This window comes from Aplidium turbinatum, chromosome 14 (genome assembly GCF_918807975.1).
Source record: "Aplidium turbinatum chromosome 14, kaAplTurb1.1, whole genome shotgun sequence".
In the NCBI taxonomy this organism is placed as follows: domain Eukaryota; kingdom Metazoa; phylum Chordata; class Ascidiacea; order Aplousobranchia; family Polyclinidae; genus Aplidium; species Aplidium turbinatum.
In genome coordinates this window covers 304,189-321,453 of record NC_137485.1, presented here as the reverse complement: position 1 = coordinate 321,453, position 17,265 = coordinate 304,189, and the positions used below count along the sequence as shown (strand labels likewise).

The 17,265-nt window shown below is 39.2% G+C and overlaps 2 protein-coding genes across 2 annotated transcripts; one reads left to right on the top strand and one right to left on the bottom strand.

Moving 5' to 3' along the window:
- The first annotated feature begins 6,334 nt into the window (after positions 1 to 6,334).
- On the top strand, positions 6,335 to 14,013 carry LOC145783488 (G-protein coupled receptor GRL101-like). The gene is made up of 3 exons (XM_082595375.1): positions 6,335 to 7,226; positions 11,842 to 11,975; positions 12,370 to 14,013. The coding sequence occupies exons 1-3, from the start codon at positions 6,517 to 6,519 to the stop codon at positions 12,675 to 12,677; spliced, it is 1,152 nt and encodes a 383-aa protein (XP_082451501.1). The 5' UTR covers positions 6,335 to 6,516; the 3' UTR covers positions 12,678 to 14,013.
- Positions 14,014 to 14,664: 651 nt separating this feature from the next.
- On the bottom strand, positions 14,665 to 15,312 carry LOC145783565 (protein FAM200B-like). The gene has a single exon (XM_082595462.1). The coding sequence runs from the start codon at positions 15,310 to 15,312 to the stop codon at positions 14,665 to 14,667; it is 648 nt and encodes a 215-aa protein (XP_082451588.1).
- Between the last annotated feature and the right edge of the window lie 1,953 nt (positions 15,313 to 17,265).

Below are 17,265 nucleotides of genomic sequence, written 5' to 3'. Positions count from 1 at the left end.
TTTGCCTCAGTAAAGTGTATCATGTTATTTAACTTAGAAATGTTAATGTTTTCATTTTGAAGAGAGAAGATTCAGCTTTACAAATCAGAGGGATAGAATACGTTTCGCAACCAATTGACATTATGAAATGGGTAGAGGGCAGATCAACTCAGAATTGTTTTCTTATAGAAAAATAATGACCATTCTTCAACATTACCAATATTTTCAAAGTGTTCCCTTTCGACAACCAACGTAGTAGTCTAATAATGCTTTAAAATTCGAATCCATGTCATCTCATAAACTTGAATGAAAATCAGCTTTGATTATGTGCCTGTTGCATCTCAAAAGCACGCGGAGGACGTAGAAATTAAAATTAAGCCACTAGATATTTATTACATGCACTATTGTACCATGCTACCCTGTGGTACAAATCTGTTTGCCGTGAATTGTGTCTCCTTTAATGTAATTTTATTCGTTCTTGTCTGTCTCTTTGTTTTCCAAATTATTGTTTTCCTTTCTGTGCTATATTCAATTTCTTCGTATTTCTCGTTGTTTAGTCAGATAGTTAGTGAGGTTTAAAAAGTTGATATTTATTGTCCGCCTGGATAGCTCAGTTGGTTGGCGCGTGACTTCGTGAACGAAGAAGCTTCAAGATCAAGCGGCGCTGGTTCGACTCTCGGGGTGTGCAACAGCAACGCATGTTAAAGATTGCTCTCCATTCAGGGGCATCTAATGGATGGAATAATTCTCTGGGAACAACAATTCAACAATCGGCAACTTCACTCTGTTAATCTCGGTAACCGGCCTCCTGCGTAAAAGGCCTCTACAAGTATGCGAAACTGCCAGGAATAACCTATCAAGGTTTTGTCAGTCCGAGGATAATGATTCAAAACCAAAAACCAATTGTACTTTTTAAGAATATTTTGAGATTCCTGATGAGCGCTAAGTTAAGTCAAAAACGTTCGACCTAAAAACTATTTGTAAATATGTAAAATATATTGTTGTTATGTACTGTATATACGAAACTATACGACAATATACGACGACGCTATACGATATACGACACTATATCATTTTTATTCTTCTATAACATTCTACAAAGCTGAAACAAAATGACGACAATGTAAAATCTAGTCGTTACCTGACTCAGAAAGCGTCGTTGCTTTGGAAGCAGACATGACTTCTGCTCAATAACTTCGTGAAATTACGATATTCAGGTGAATGCTATTTCTTCTAAATGTAGTGCACCAATCAAATATAAAAGAATCGATAGAAGAAATTGAATGTTATTTTCCATTTAAAAATATGAAATCGATTTTTCAATTTGGGTAGAGAGGTAATTCTTTTAAACCATAAACAGTTATGTCTGTTATCAGTTATGTCTGTTTATCGATTATTCAGTTTACAACAAATCTTTAGGACTATCTGGGGAGAAAGCTTCAGATTATTTTTTTATCACTGGTTATAACATAAGCACCAACTCAAATTAATTTCACTGTGTCTTCGTTGCAGACGAATCAACTTACTGCGATTGGTTCAGTTTCTATAAGGTCAGGCGTGAAGAGACTTCTTGGATTTCGGAGTATAGGCCACCTCCCGGTCGTCGTTGTCGTTTACAAGACCAATGTGGTAACCGTTGCGGGCCATTTCCCTGGGATGTGTGCAATAAAATCGTAGTCTGCGATGACAAAAGTGATGAAATGTTTTGTCCTCTTCTAAAGCATTGTGACGAAAACAATTCTTCATCGCCAGTTTATCATGATCATTGCTCAGGAGACAAGTGAGTAGAATAGAAACTGAATGGTAGTGAAAATAATTTGGGTTTTATATTAGTAAAATAATAATAACATTTATAGCACAATGACGTAACAATCATGCTTCTAGTTTTGTAGTAGGTGAGGTACGTGGCAAACAAAGTTCATGAGAGAATTACTCATAATAGCAAGTAAAAGCAGAAACCTTTCATAAAAGATTTGATTTGTATAATTTTTATACTTCCGTGATAGAAATAAACGAACGATTCCAACAGCTAAAAAGCTGACTCCGCCACAGCGCGTTTTGCATGAAAGTTTGCACAGCAGGAATATCGTTTATAAAAAACCAAAGAAGTTGATTAGGCACAAGACAAGATAAAATTTAAATAAAAACAAGCACAATTAGTGTGGACATATTTGTCATGAAAAAAAGTTTCGTGTTTTTTTTTGTTAAAAACAAAATCTTTGTTGATATTTTAGATGTTTGTTGATATTTCAGATGATACTATAACGATGAAATAAAATTGGGGTGGTATTTTTTCTGTGCCTTCTAAATGGCCTACAATCCAGTGTCAAAATGGCCAAAACTCCATTTGGCCTTATTTATTTACAGTAAAAAATATACAAAAGTACTTTGTGACGTGTTACTTTGTAACAAAGTTTCTTTGTGACACACATACAGCAAGCTATTTAATATTTTTAATCAGCTGTTTTTTGTCTAATATGTGGTGTCCATTCAGAACAATCGTTTGTATAACAATTGTTTTATAAATCACATTTTGTTGCAAGCAAAAAGGATGCTGCTGCTCCAATAATTATCATTTTTTGTCTTGCGTCCATTGTTCTTCTTACGTTTGAGGCCGCCACAGATCACGTTGTTACATCCAGGCGCAGCAGCCAATGGATTGTGCATTCATCAAGCGTTGTTAGGTCCACATATCTGTCCTGGGGTAGATATACAGGACAATGGTAGATAATGTGGTGTGCAGTCTGAGAATCTGAGCCACACGCACAAGATGGTGAATCGACGAGGCCCCATTGGAACATATTGCTGTTGAAACGGCCCACCCCAGTCCGCAAGCGATTGAGCTTCACCCATTCCTTCCATCGTATTTCTGCTCCAGGTGGAGTGTTGGTATTGGGAGGAACTGTGAATTGGGTTGGTCTCGCAACTTCTCTCCATTCACTGTTCCAAAGTTCGGAAATGTGGAAATTGGATTTACAGATAGCTGCAGCATGTCGGGAAAACGGGCGTCGAGATTTCAAGCGCTGGGGCTTTTCGAAGTGCGATTTTAAGATAATCTGGTTGTGGAGGTGGTTATCCCTTGACATAGCTTGTAGGACCAGACTGCGTACGTGATTTTCCCAACGAAGTCTACCTTGGGCGATGCCTGATAATACCGGCAGAAAGTCAGTGGGAGTTGGAAGCAGGCAACCAGTGATTATTCTCATGGTGGTGTTGAGGGCAGTGTCAATTTTGCTAGTGTGTGCGCTGCGGCACCAAGTGGGGGAAGCATATTCGGAGGTGCTGTAAACAAGTGCAAGAGCACTTGTACGGAGTGTGGATGTACTAGCACCCAAGGATGTTCTAGCTAAGCATCTCAGTAAGTTGTTGCGTGCTGATAGCTTAGCATGAAGGGCTTCAGCATGGTGTTTGTAGGTTAATTGTCGGTGGAGTTCATTCCTAGGTAGGTGGGACACGGGTTGTGTGGGAGTGGCTTTCCGTTGAGAGAGACTGACAATTGGCGCGTAGATTCCATGTTGTAAAGGTGAAAAGGTGTGACAGTGGTCTTTACCATGCTTAGTTTCAGCATTCACAGCTTCAGGTAGTCTGCGATTTGGGCCATGTCATTTGTAAGTGCTTCCTCTACCACATGCCAGTACTTGTCAGAATGGAGTAGTGCCAGATCATCAGCATTGCCGTACTGGCGTGACGTAGTCTCTGGCATGTCACTAATGTAGATGTTAAATAGTAGGGGTGATAAGCATGATCCTTGCGGAACACCGTTTTTTAAGCGGCAGGCCGGCTGCGCTGCCCATCACTCGTCTTCAGCAAAAAGGTCCGATTTGCCAGAATGTTTGCGACAAATCGCACTACTTTTGTCTGGGATCATGCGGAGGAGCTTTAGGGTTAGCCCTTGGTGCCACACAGTGTCATAAGCAGCAATGAGGTCTACCAAGATCATTCTTACTTTGTTGCCCTTCTCAAAACTTTCCTCAATATCTTCGGTCAGCTTGACTGCTTGATGAGTCGTACAGCGTCCGTGCCGAAATCCAGCTTGTTCTTTTAGTAGCTGGGGATCAACAACTGGCTCGAGTTAGCAGGAGCCGTTTCAGGATCTTGCATGGGGCGCAAAGTAGTGATATTGGGCGATAGCTTTTGGGATCATCAGCTGGCTTGTTTGGTTTAGATAGTGCCACTACAGTGGCTTTTTGCCAGATTTTAGGTATGGCCTGGAGGGTCAGGCAAGCAGAATAGAACCTATTCAACCATACCTGACATTTGGAGCAACAGTGCCTTAAGAATTCTGGAGGGATGTTATGAGGCCCTTGTGCTTTCCCGCTTTTAACTTGTTTGATGGCAGATGCAAGTTTTCTGATGCTGAAGGGAGCTGACAAATGGCCATCTGCGCTTGGGGCGTTCCAGAGCCTGCTACATTCCTGCTTCACTGCAAGGGCGTGCTTCTTATTTGGCACTTTACATTTGCCATTGACTAGGAGCTTTTGTGCTACGGCGTTAATAGTTATAGGGCATCGTTTAGGATTAGCGGTGCTGCCTGTAAGACGATTGAAGGTTTTCCATGCAGCTCTTCATGAGTTGGTGAAGTCAATGCCTTGTACTGTATCTTCCCAACGCTGCTTACGTTTTACGTTGAGGTGTTCCAACAGATCAGTGGCAGTCATGGATGTCTCTTCACTGGTTTTTGAGGCCAGGAACACATCATAGCGTTTGTTGCATTCTTCGTCCTATTAAGGTATAAATTGACGCCGGAATCCACGGGGGATGGACTTCTTTGCTGTCACGAGTAAGGTTTTGCAGAAGGCTTTATAAGACTTCTCCAGTCCATTAAAAGTTGGTTCTGAGAGGTGCCGGATTTTCTTTTCAACCAAGAGTGTGAACTTGGTCCAGTTTGCCTTGCGAAAATTCCACCTCTTCACAGGTTTGCTTGGGACTGGGTTGAATGGGTTTTCAGGGGTGATGAGCGATGGTCTATGTTGGGACTTAGGAAAGGGGCTAAGGATTGTATGGTTTGGTAATCGTCCTTTTAGGTTGGCAAAGGCCAGATCCGGGTTGGTTGTTGTTTTCCATTTTCCTGACAAAAAACTGTCTGGTTCTTTTGGGTTGAACATTAATTGGATACCAGTGACAGATGCCCATGATTTAAGCGCTATGCCGTCTGCATTTGAGTGGCGGTAGCCCCAGTTTGTGCTATGGGAATTGAAGTCTCCGGCATAGATGCATGGTGGAGCAAAGGCGAGAATGGAGTTAGCTTGCAGACGTGTATTTGGTGGTTTATACACGTTGATCACAGCTGTGTCTTCGATTTCAGTGGCTGTCCATTCAACTTCACAGTCAGGGTTGGATGAAGCAATCAGTATCCACTTAGCAGAGTTCCTTACATATGTGGCTATTCCATGAATATTGCCATTGGTGCATGCTGCCAGGGTAAATCCATTGATCTTTGACTTCGATACTTCGGTGGTGTGGGTTTCTTGCAGGAACAATGCTGTCAGGTTATGCTTTTGTGTGAGATTTGTTTGTTTTTTTGTTTGTTTATATTTATCCTGCATTGCGGAAAGCGGACTTGAGCGCTATGCATCGGTGTACGCCTTTCGACATACACCTGAACCACTCTGCAGCCGACGGCAATGTCTGTTTCTGGTTGTCTACTCTATTTATGATTTAAATTTGGTACTACCCATTACTCGAAATCGATCACTGGGTAGAGGCAATTATCATAAAGTTTCTTGCCCAGAGAAACAACAGCAAGTGCGGGTGGCTAGAGTCGAACATGCAGTTTCTCGACTGCGAGCCCAACGCGCTAACCACTCGGCCACGGCTGCCGACTGTTCCAAGATGTTGCATTTGGCTTTGGTAAGGCCTTCAACGTTTAGCTGCAAGATTGTTACTCCTACAGGAGGATGAATTTCTCTCATTGTATACCGTCCAATGAGAGAAATTCATTGTCCATTGTGACAAAATACTGACCCTACGATTACACATGAAGCACAACAGGAAGCTGGAAGCAGTGAAAAACATTTAATCATCGAATCTGCGGATCTCATTTATTTTGACTTGCCGTTAAGTGTCTTGCTTTTACTTAGAATAGTTTGTTTTGTTTTTGTATGTTAATGTTCCTAGAATGCGCTTTTGTCTTTGCTGTTATTGCCATGCGCAATACTTCTATGCGTAAAACTGCTAGGCGCAATACTGCCATGGGCAATACTGCCACGGGCAATACTGCCACGGGCAATATTGCCATGGGCAATATTTCGCATAAAGAAAAGATTGAATTCAAAACACACTTTGTATTTACCACCTTATACTCACAGATGCAACTTAGTGAAAGATTGCGACAATTTGGTCGATGAGTTGAATTGTTCATCCTTGACGCATTTTTATTGCGACAACAAAAAAAGATTTCTTCCAACTCATAAAGTGTTTGATGGAGCTTTTGATTGTGGCGATTACACGGACGAATGTATTGTCACAAGCTCAAGTATTTCATCACAAACCGAACTTATTGGAAACACATTCTTTTATGTTGCTTTGTGGATTATCATGATATCAGCGGTGGTGGGAAACTTGATTGTAATCATCAAAACATCTGTGGACATTGGTGAAGCCAATCGAAACGCAAATGTTTCTTCAAGTACAGCTGGTCTATGTTTCAATATCATGCTCCTTAACTTAGCAGTGTCTGATTTCCTGATGGGCTTCTATCTTCTATTTATTGCTTCAAAATCTGTTGAATATGCCGGATCTTATTGTCAGAAGAGACGAAATTGGTTACTCAGCAATCAATGTGTGTTTGCTGGTGTCCTTGCTGTAGTTTCAAGTCAGATGTCGGTTTGCATGTTGATTGTGATGTCATCATATCGATTGTATATAGTTAGGAAACCTTTCAAAGCTAAGTTCATGAGTTGGAGGCGTCTCAGTTCCATAATCGGATGCTTGTGGGTCTTGTCAATACTGCTTGCTGTTATTCCAACTTTCCCATCAATCTCCAACAACCTGGCAACTGAAATTGTCATAGATCAACCTTACATACCACAGTCTGTTAGTACAAAGCAACTAAAGGATTTGATTGAAACAGCAAACAAGCTTCCTGGTGAAAGACGAAACATTCCAAAAGTCACATCTCTGTCCATTCCAAGCTTTTGCAATATATTCAACAAGTCCTTAGTTGTTCCTTATTATTGCGAGGATTCAAACAAAACCACATTTGGATCATTTGGATATTACAGCACAGATGGAGTTTGCTTACCAAGGTAAGTGGTGAAGTTTTAAACACTTTTCCTGAGCAGCTAAATGTTCAAAACAAAATACTTCTAAAATTCACTTTAATTTTTGTTTTGTTTTTTGGTTTTAATTAATTTCAATTCGATTGATTTTTCTTGGTGGAATGTTGTTTTTCTTACGTTTATAAATCTAAACAGATTTGTCTTTTTGTTGGTGTTTGTTGAAATGGAATGAAACGTATGAGAATCACAAAACCCTGAAAGCGCTGTAAACAATCAAAACATGTGACCTGGCACCATAATGATCAAGATTTAATATTGTGCACTTTGCAAAATTACTTTTTTTGGATATATTACACATTTAGCGCACTCGTAAACTATATTCATTTATTCTTTGAACATTTTATAATTTTGTGATGAAAACGTAATCGGATATCCGGGGTGCGTATTCGTTATCTGTAGGTCGCTGCAGCAGGTGAGGTTATTAACCAATCAGAAGGCAAAGTTTAAATCCGTTCATTGCAGTCATGCGACTCATGTACGTTGGAAAATAAATAAATTGAACGTTTCGCCGTCGCCAGCGTGGACTAGAGGATTAGGGCTAGGGAATAATGGTTTCAATGGCGTGGGTTCGATTCCAACCACTGCCATTATTTTTCTTCTTTAATTACCAAATAAAGTTCAAATCAACAATCAACTTACTCTCTGGCCGAGTGCTAGAAGGGTCACAATGACTGCAATCAGCTGGTTCATGCGGCAAATTGTCCTCTGTTAAAGCGTCGCTACAACAGCATCTGGACTGGATACCAAACGCTAGGCGTTATCATAGACAGCAAACAGGATTGCCATATTAGAGGTTTTACCGCAAAATTTTAGAAATTTAAACGTTGTTTTAATGTGTTTGGCAGACTACTTTGAAGTTGACATTTTAATATATTATTGGCTATTTTTAATTTTTTTTTCAGCATTGTAAATAGTTTAAATAACAAAGCGTAGTTGGTCTATTTAAAATGTTCAGTTTCTAAAATTTGGCATTAAAATTGCCAAGATGGCAATCCTGTTTGCTGTCCAAGATGAGGTCTAGGGTTTGCCTTCCAGTCCAGATGCTATTATAGCGATGTCCACGGTTAGCATATATATAACTTGCAGGTCGCTGCAGGGGATGAGGTTTATTAACCAATCAGAAGGCAAGATTTAAATCAGCTGATTGCAGTCATTCGAGTCATATACGTTAGAACGTAAATTAAATGAGTTTCGACGTCGCCAGAGCGGCCTAGAGGGTTTGAGCTAGGGAATAGTCATTTGATGGCGTGGGTTCTATTCCCAGCCCTGCTATTACTATTTTTTCTTCCTTTTTTTCTTTCTATTTAAGTTTGTAAATTTTATTTTGTATGTTATTTGTTCTGAGGATGCGCATTGTTATGGTGCGCGAAACGTCAGTGAAGTAATAAATCAACCTGTTTACTTTAGCTTTCATCACATGAACGTTAGAAACGAGGATTGTCCTGATGAACACCCAAGCTTTTCAGTATTCACTTTTTTCTTCTGTAATTATCTAACATGGTTCAAAGCAAGAATCCACTTTCTGGCTGACTAGTGGGTCGATTTTCACATAAAATTGTCGGATTGTCACATAAATCGGTATTTAGGTGAGGCTTGCAATACTAAATAAAGCGTTAAAATTTCAATGTGATGGTGTGCTCCTAACCACTTAACCCAGGTGGTATGGAAAAATACAACTTTCTACTTCACGGTAAATTATATTCAATAGGTAGGCTACGGTGAAAATGAAACACAATTGAAATGTAATGAGTTGAAGCCACACCTGGATGTTAAACTAAACAACACAGTTTTTCTTTGATTCAAATATAGGCCGCTGCTTCCTTGCATCTGAGATAGAATGACTCATAGAGTTCCTTTTCTCTTTTCCGACAGTTTTTTGAGATTGACCTCAGCGACTACACGAATTATTCTTTCAACGGCTTGAGTCTGTGGTGTGTATGACGACTTTACTGAGACTGACTTTATTGCATCCCAAAGGTCATCCTTACCCTTAGTTCTTAAGTTAGATCATTAGTTACCTCAATCTGTGTCCAGTCGATCATATTAATATAATCCATCGCATTAAAATTAAGTTGATCAGCAGGGCGATGGAATCTTCAAAGTATTGTAGATGAAAGCTTTCGTGCTTTCGGAATTCGCCTAACAGCTACTCCACGAATGGAAGGTCTATTGTCATGAAACATGGCATATAGCAAGTTTTCGGGGTGAGCTGCATAACAATTTTGCTTGATCGATTTGTCGATGACAGACTGCACTTCTACTGGCTCAATTCCACGACTGAGTTGTGTCATAAGAAAAAGTAGCCTACTGCTGGAGCATCGCTGATATCTGTGGCCATCTTAGTGGAGAATCATACAGGCCCACATACAGTTGCAATGAATCGTGTCAATGTCATAACAGCTTCTGATAGATGGGTTTGACTAACATAATAGCGGCACATTCGATTTGTGCTGTGAATGATTATATTTCCCAGGATCTCAGTGTAAGAGTGTTTCAGAGCATTCCCCAGAACTGATTGCATGGCAGATTTCCAAAAGGTACATCTGGTTTGTGCTTAGATCTTTGAATTGTCCAATTTTGGCAAATGGGGAGTTTCAATTTTATCAAACAATGCGATCTCCAAGGCTATAAGGTTTGACCACAGAATATCGCCAATTTCACCAATAAATGTTTCTGGACCAGCTGTCTTTCCAAATAATCCAATTAGATGCTTCAATGGTAACTCATTGATGGGCAGCATAGGCAAAGATATATTCCACTGAACTTCATAATGGATATGATCTTCTATTCTAGCAATTGCTCCATTACGATTACCAGTGTTCACTGCTGTCCCGTCACAACCTGTTATTCGAGTTCCATCCATGTTCACATTCTCGTCGATCATACATTTTATAATGTCAACTGAACGACCACTTGGTGTTGTGACATGAGAGATGTAGATGTCACCAGGTTGTGTCAGTAAAACGTAATGGTATTCTTTTATTTTTCTCCTGTGGTGGTAATCATCAAAGACATAATATGATTCATCCTTTCTCCTATCAAAATAGAGCGATATTAAATTATTGACGACATGTTGGGTCGGTTTCAATCCAGTACGCCTCTTGACTCGGCTATGTCTCACTTTCCCTGGGTCAATAATGATGTCTGTGGAGAAATATTTTCCTAACACATCCTGCAAAGTAGCAGTGGCAATAGCAGCAACTGTTTCGTCAGAAGCCATCTTTTGATGGGCTTCCCTTGCAACACAAGGGATTGGGATGGTATTGTAGGCACTACTTGTTGAGACACTCTCCATGAAACTCGGATCATTATCGGATGAATCAGATAAAGAGTCAATTTCACAAAGTGTTTTTGTGGCGTGTTAAACCGCACAACTATTAGAAGTTCGCTCACTGCGCAGGATTGCCGGACTGGGAGAAAAAATGAGATAAAATGACAAATTTCCGCAACTTTTCGCCCAATCTGGCAACCCTGTTATAGAAACAGGGAGTCATTGGGGTAATGGGTTGCTGTGCACAAAACGATTTTAAACTTTGAGGAAATGTTTAGAAGGTAAAGTGGCACCTATGTTCAAATTTATATGATAAACGGAGAAATCGACCCACCCTACTGACTACTAGAATGCTGACTGGCTGATTGCTCCAGTCCAGTCAGCTGGTTCATAGAGACAATTGTCTAATGTTCATATTGTCTATCGTTCAAAACACTCCGTCTGCTGCAGCGACCTGCAGATTAGAAATACCCACCCGGTGTCATTAGTCGCCGTTTCCATGATAACCCACAAACAATTAATTTTCATGCCTGACACTTTCTTTGGAATGTCACAAAACAATTAACCATTTGGCGTACTGACGAATTCATTTTGCTACAATATTTTGAGGCTCATACAAATATATTCTTCATCACGCAGGTGCACTTGTAGCACCATGGCAGATTAATTCGGTAGCCACTTTAACAAGTCGAAATTCTGCCACTAAACTTGACTAGAATGAAACCGCCAACCAATCATGCTACGGTTTAAGTGACGTAAAAAATGGCGAAAAGAAGATGATAGAAAGCAAATTAAGTGATGGAATTTTTGTCAGCTGGTTGGCTTAGGGGTTAGGGCTAGAAAGTAATCATTTCATTGACGCGGGTTCGATTCCCACCACTGCTATTGCTCTTTTTCTTCTGTAATTACCAAATAAAGTTCAAAACAAGCATTAACTCTCTGGATGAGTGCTAGAAGGGTCACAATTGGACGATAGCCTCTTATAACATGTTCTGATTGGTTGGCGGTTGCATTGTAGTCATTCGCAGTGGCAGAATTTCCACTTGTTAAAGTGGCTACCGATTAATTCAATCAGCATCTTGATGTGTTAAGAAAATACATTGTTTTAGTTTTCGACAAACTTTTTTTGTTATTTCATATCTAATAGCGTTATTAGAAGAACCATAAAACGACAAAATACGATTTGGAATGCTAGACCTGAAATAACTATTCTACATCGTGTGATGAGATTCCACAAAAGAAACAATTACTGAAATATCTCGCTGTTTCTATTTTCGATGGTCTGCTCACCTGTGTTTTCATATTGATCAGATATTACGGTGATTCAAACGAACCCGCATTCATCTATTCGTTTGGGATCTTAATGATGAATTTTGCAGCATTCTTCTACATGTTCATTGTTTACCTGCTGCTTTTTTACTTTGCAAGTTACCAAAAGAACGAAGGTAATATGCTGGCGCTGTGAATAATAACGAGGGTATTGTATATTTGTTGTCGTTCTACAACCTTCATGGTTATTTGAGGAGTGCAATCTTTTCAGTTTTGAATTAAATTTGCAATGACATTGTGACCCAATTTGTTCCCTCTACTTCACACAAGAAAGAATACAATTGGTGCAGTTTTTAACTCTTTGGTATGACCCGACCTGGAACCGAACCCGGACCTACTAGCATGATCAATGAGCATAGATTTAATTCATTATTATTCCTCGTTGCTTTAATTTTACAAGCAATGTTTCAACTTATGAAAGCTGCGTTGTATTTTGTATTTTGCTTTTTGTTTATTTGTTTAATCAACATTCATGTTCGAAGTAATATTTTACTAATATTATTGTTATAGTTGCAGGTAAACAAGGCAATGTCAACACCGTCGGTCAAGCACAAGCCAAAAGAAGCAAAGACTTATCGGGAACAATCATGCACATTATGATCACCGACTTCTTGTGTTGGATTCCTATTTGCATTATGACCTTCCTGTCGTTTGGTGGAGTTGAAATACCAGGCATGGCTTACCCGATAACTGCCATCTTTCTCATCCCGATCAACAGCGCAGTGAACCCGTGGATATACTCGTCGTTTCTAGCAAGAAAGATAAAGGAGATTCCGTCAGTGATTCGCATCCAAATGCAGCAAATGCAAAGTTCATGAGCAACAAATCACATGAACATGTTGATCACCCTCCAGTCAAAATTAAATATCGTTAAACTTTAACGACTTTCACTGCAAAAGATCTTTTCTATAAATGCAGCAAAACATAATTAATTTTAAATGCAATTATGTCTCAATGAAATTTTTGATGCAGTTCATGTTTTGTTTAATTTTAGTTTTTCTTCTCATCTTACGTAGCACAGGAGTAAAACTGCCATTTTTGTCAGCATTTCCAGGAATCGAACCTGCGCGAACAAAGTATTATCGACCATAGCACTAGGAAATCATCATTCTACAGAGTTCTAGAATTCATCGAAGATTCCAGATCCTTTCGGATAATAATTATGTGAGATATTTCACATCTTGAATTGCTGTACTATCGTACAATGCCATTCGCTTTGCTTTGTCGGGTTAATGTATATTATTATCTTGCAGGTGTTACAGCTCATTTTTGATTCCATTTAAGTTCACCTGTGTTTTTTGTATTTTATTATATATTGGATCATGCCCAGTGTTTGAACACTTGAGATGAAAACCCGGGGTGGTAAAAGAATAAACCCTCGGTCCCGGAGCCTCTAACAACAAACATTGATAAATTGTTTACTTCTTGTTTCCCTATCTGGGCTTATGTCCCGGGTGATGACTGTGGTGAGAATTGCAGAGTGTCTTGGAGAAGTTAAGTTGTTTTCATATTTTGTGTTTGTTTGCCAGCACCTAATGTTGGTATGAACTAGCAGATTAGCTGCTTTATTGACAATTCTTCGATGTTACTTTGAAATACTTGCCTATAAACTTATTGTTGCTTTTAAGTTTAATTGACTATAGCGATGTTTATGATTGTCTCTTGATGGTTGGTTAATAATTTGATTTACTAAAAACAAGACAAATTTAAAACCATCCTGCTTAATATTGTGTGTCTGTATATAACGATGCAATGAGCAATCAGTGCAATTCACGTCTTGTTTTAATGAACTTTGTGAGTGAAGAAAGTTTGTAAACTTCGTTTGTTAAGCATCGAAACGAAACTAAAGATCTTAGAATGCGATATAAAACATGTGTTTTGGAATATGTCTGGTGTGCTGATGCCGAAAGTGAACTCAATTTTTCCAACCAATCATACTTTTTGAGACATGGTATGGCCCTGTGTCGTCAAATTTTGCTTAGTTTTCACATGTACATCAACGAGGTCAGAATTCTTTCAAACTTTTTAAAAGTGTGTTATCTGCAAAGTATCAATGTAGTTGGGTACTAGAAGTACTTTAGACCAGGGTTTCCCAAACTTTTTGAGCAATGGACCCCTATTTGTCAAAGTGTTTTTTCGCGGACCCCAATCTTATGTCGCATCAATTTTCCGCCTAACCAGCGATAAATGTTAATACAAATAAAAACAAGTAACACTGAATCATGTTTATTAATCGAAATGACAACATCAATGGGATGGATGTGATTGCTTCTTACTGCACAACTTGTCAATTCTTGGAGCAATTTGTGACAAGCAAACTTGCAATTCAGAGTCTACGATAAGTCTGGACCGGTATTTTGTCTTCATATTTGTAAGAGCTGAAAATGCTGTCTCACACATGTAGGTAGTGGCAAAAGGTAATAACATTTGGGTAGCCTTTTGTGAGAGCAGTGGATATTCGTTCTCAACACTTAACTAGAAAGATACAAGAGGTTTTTGATTGAAACTAATCATTAAAGTTCGGTCAGATAACAATTCAGCCAATTCTTCTTCTTTGCGTCCTGACAGATCAGTTTTTGCAACAACAAAAGGGTTTAAAATCCAGTCAAAATTCTCATATGTCTCTTTTAAAAAGTACTTCGTAAAATGTACAGAAAGCAATTCCAAATGTTTTTTTTTTTTGTTTGTCGTATCCAGGCTTACACCTGGTGGTTGAAGATTTAGATTAAGTGGACGGGAAGGCAAGGAGGCCAATCTTCGTGTCCACCTTCAGGCATGCCTTTAAGTGTCCTGCCAAAGACACAGTTAAACCAAGAGATGTGCTTGGCTGGCAATGTCCGTACTTTCATCCAATTGGATTGCAAAATTAGTTTGATTCAGTCTTTCAAGCAGCTGTGCTTTTATGTCATTCGAAAGTTCATCGATTCTTCTTGAAATCGTGTTGTTTGACAATGGAATTTCTTTAAGCTTGGCTGCACATTTGCCGTCTAAAACTACTTCACACATGTCAATTGCTGCTGGAAGAATTAAATTTTCCGCAATTGTGTGAGCTTTCTTGGCTCGAGCCACCCTTAGCGCCACTAAATAAGATGCTTTCATTAATTTTTCGTTCGACACCAAAGATTGTGTAAAAGTTTCTTTTTGCTTTAAATATTCTTTCTTCGTTCTGTCAAAAAAAGCCTGTGGCTTTCCAGCTAGCTCAGGATGTTGAGCCATCAAATGCCGCTTTAACTTGGCTGGTTTCATACATTCATTCGACAATGTTTTGTAGCATATTAAACACTGAGGCTTAGTAACATCTGAAGGACATTCAATAAACTCGAGCTTAAGATACTCCTCATCGTATGTTCGAACTTTTTGTCTCTTCGTCTTCCGGGATGAAGCATCCTGAGATTGCTGGGCTTCACATTCCGAATCATTCGACTTATCCTTTCGCTTCAAAAATTTATCCATAAGATTTGAACTATAACACTAAAATTTAAAAACAGAAAAAAAATATCCGTGTCAGTCAGGATATTAGAAAAATCGCAGAGGTGGCACTGCAGCTGACTACCGGTACATGTTTGACAAATTTATTTCTGCACAAACTTTTGCAACAGGCTATCGCTTAGCCTCAATTGTTGTAGGCCTATTGACTTTATAGACTACAGGAGAAAAAGCTGCGCAGAAATATATTTGTAAAAAATGTTGTCAGCTGCAGTGCCACCTTTGCCATTCTACTAAAAGTTAACACAAATGAATTATCTGATAACTTCGATTCGTTACTATTCTATCGTTCCTTCGCTACTGCTGCTCTTCTACCTAAACACCGCCCTTTCGCATTGAGTTATTTCTATGTTTTTATCTATTATTTTTATTTTATTTTGAATTATTAAGCTAGGCCTAAGGCCAATTCGAACAAAAATTGAAACTTCAGAACTTCATAACCTTACCACCTATGGGGTTATCTATTTTAATGCTCGGACTGCATAGACCTACAGGTAGCTAACCGAAAAACAGTTTAGCCTTGTAGCTATATAGCAAACATTCCCGACTGCTATACACCGTACGTTTAATTGTTGCATCATAGACGCCGAATGCAATTTTTAAGGTAGAGCAATTACCAAGACGTACTAATTCATTTCAAATATTTAAGATTGACACGGCCTGACATTCATTAAATAATTCATTTTAGTTACAAATCACGGCGGCATTCATCTGCGACAATGGAAGTACGGTACCGTACAATGTCAAGCCTGTTTTCGCCATTTTGTCATATCGTCAGGGACCCCCTGTGGAGTCTTTGCAGACCCCCAGGGGTCCGCGGACCCCACTTTGGGAAACCCTGCTTTAGACAATGCAAACCACCTAAAGACGTCATAAACGCAAAGAGAAATGCGAAAATATCAGTTCTTTAAGGTCTATACAACATCATTTGTCTTTTTCGAGACTGCTTCAATCAGGTCATTTTCTTTGTTGCTTTAACAGCCACCATTGTGGCATTGACCCGTCTGCTGGTGCCTTAGTTCAATTATTGAAAAATCTGAAAAATGCTTGTACTGTACACTGTACACTACAGTTATAGCACGAAAAACATTATTGTACGCGAAAAACAATAACCTACATTGTTTTTCGCGCAATCTTAACCTATCAAGGTTATTTGGAATATAATCTTCATGCCTGTAAAGATATATTCAAATATTCATGTTGCTATTAAGACTCCTAAAGTATATCATGTGGTCTACAAGTTCAGATAAATTGCTTACCCTTTGAGTTTTTCAAAATCATTCAACAGCCACCACAAACACGTTGCAAGCAGTTAATTGTGGTTTCTTTGTACCTTATAGACTGTCTTGAAATTATTTATCAGCTGCCTGATATATGGGAAGATTTTCTTTCTGGCAAGTAGTGGTTCATAAACAAAGTTTTACTCAATACTTTTATTTATATTCTTCTTCTATCGATTCTTCTAAAGTTCGTTGATACACCACAGATCGACACATTCTTCCGCAACGGAGTTATACACTGACAGGTCCCACCTACTGCACCGGGTGGCAAGCCGAGGGCAAACAAGAAGGTGGTCCGCTGTTTGGGCCTCGGTGCCACAAATACATGCAACAGGGCCCATGTCGTAGCCCAACTCCACCATTGCAGACTTAGTACGTCCAACACCGGTTCGGAGTCGATTTAATGTTTTCCACTTTGCCTAAGGAGCGTTTGCTCCTGGGGGGAGGGACTCTGATGGTGGGATCTTCATTTCAGTGTATGATGGGTCATTTTCGAATTGTTGTTTCCATTGCTTAAGTCTTGTTTCTTTTTTTGTTGAGGTTAGTGGCTGAACGTGTGTTAGGAAGATTTTTCCTGATTTCGACCGGCTTTGTGGAGCAGTTTTTCCATATAAAGGATGTTTTTCATCACATGTTTGTT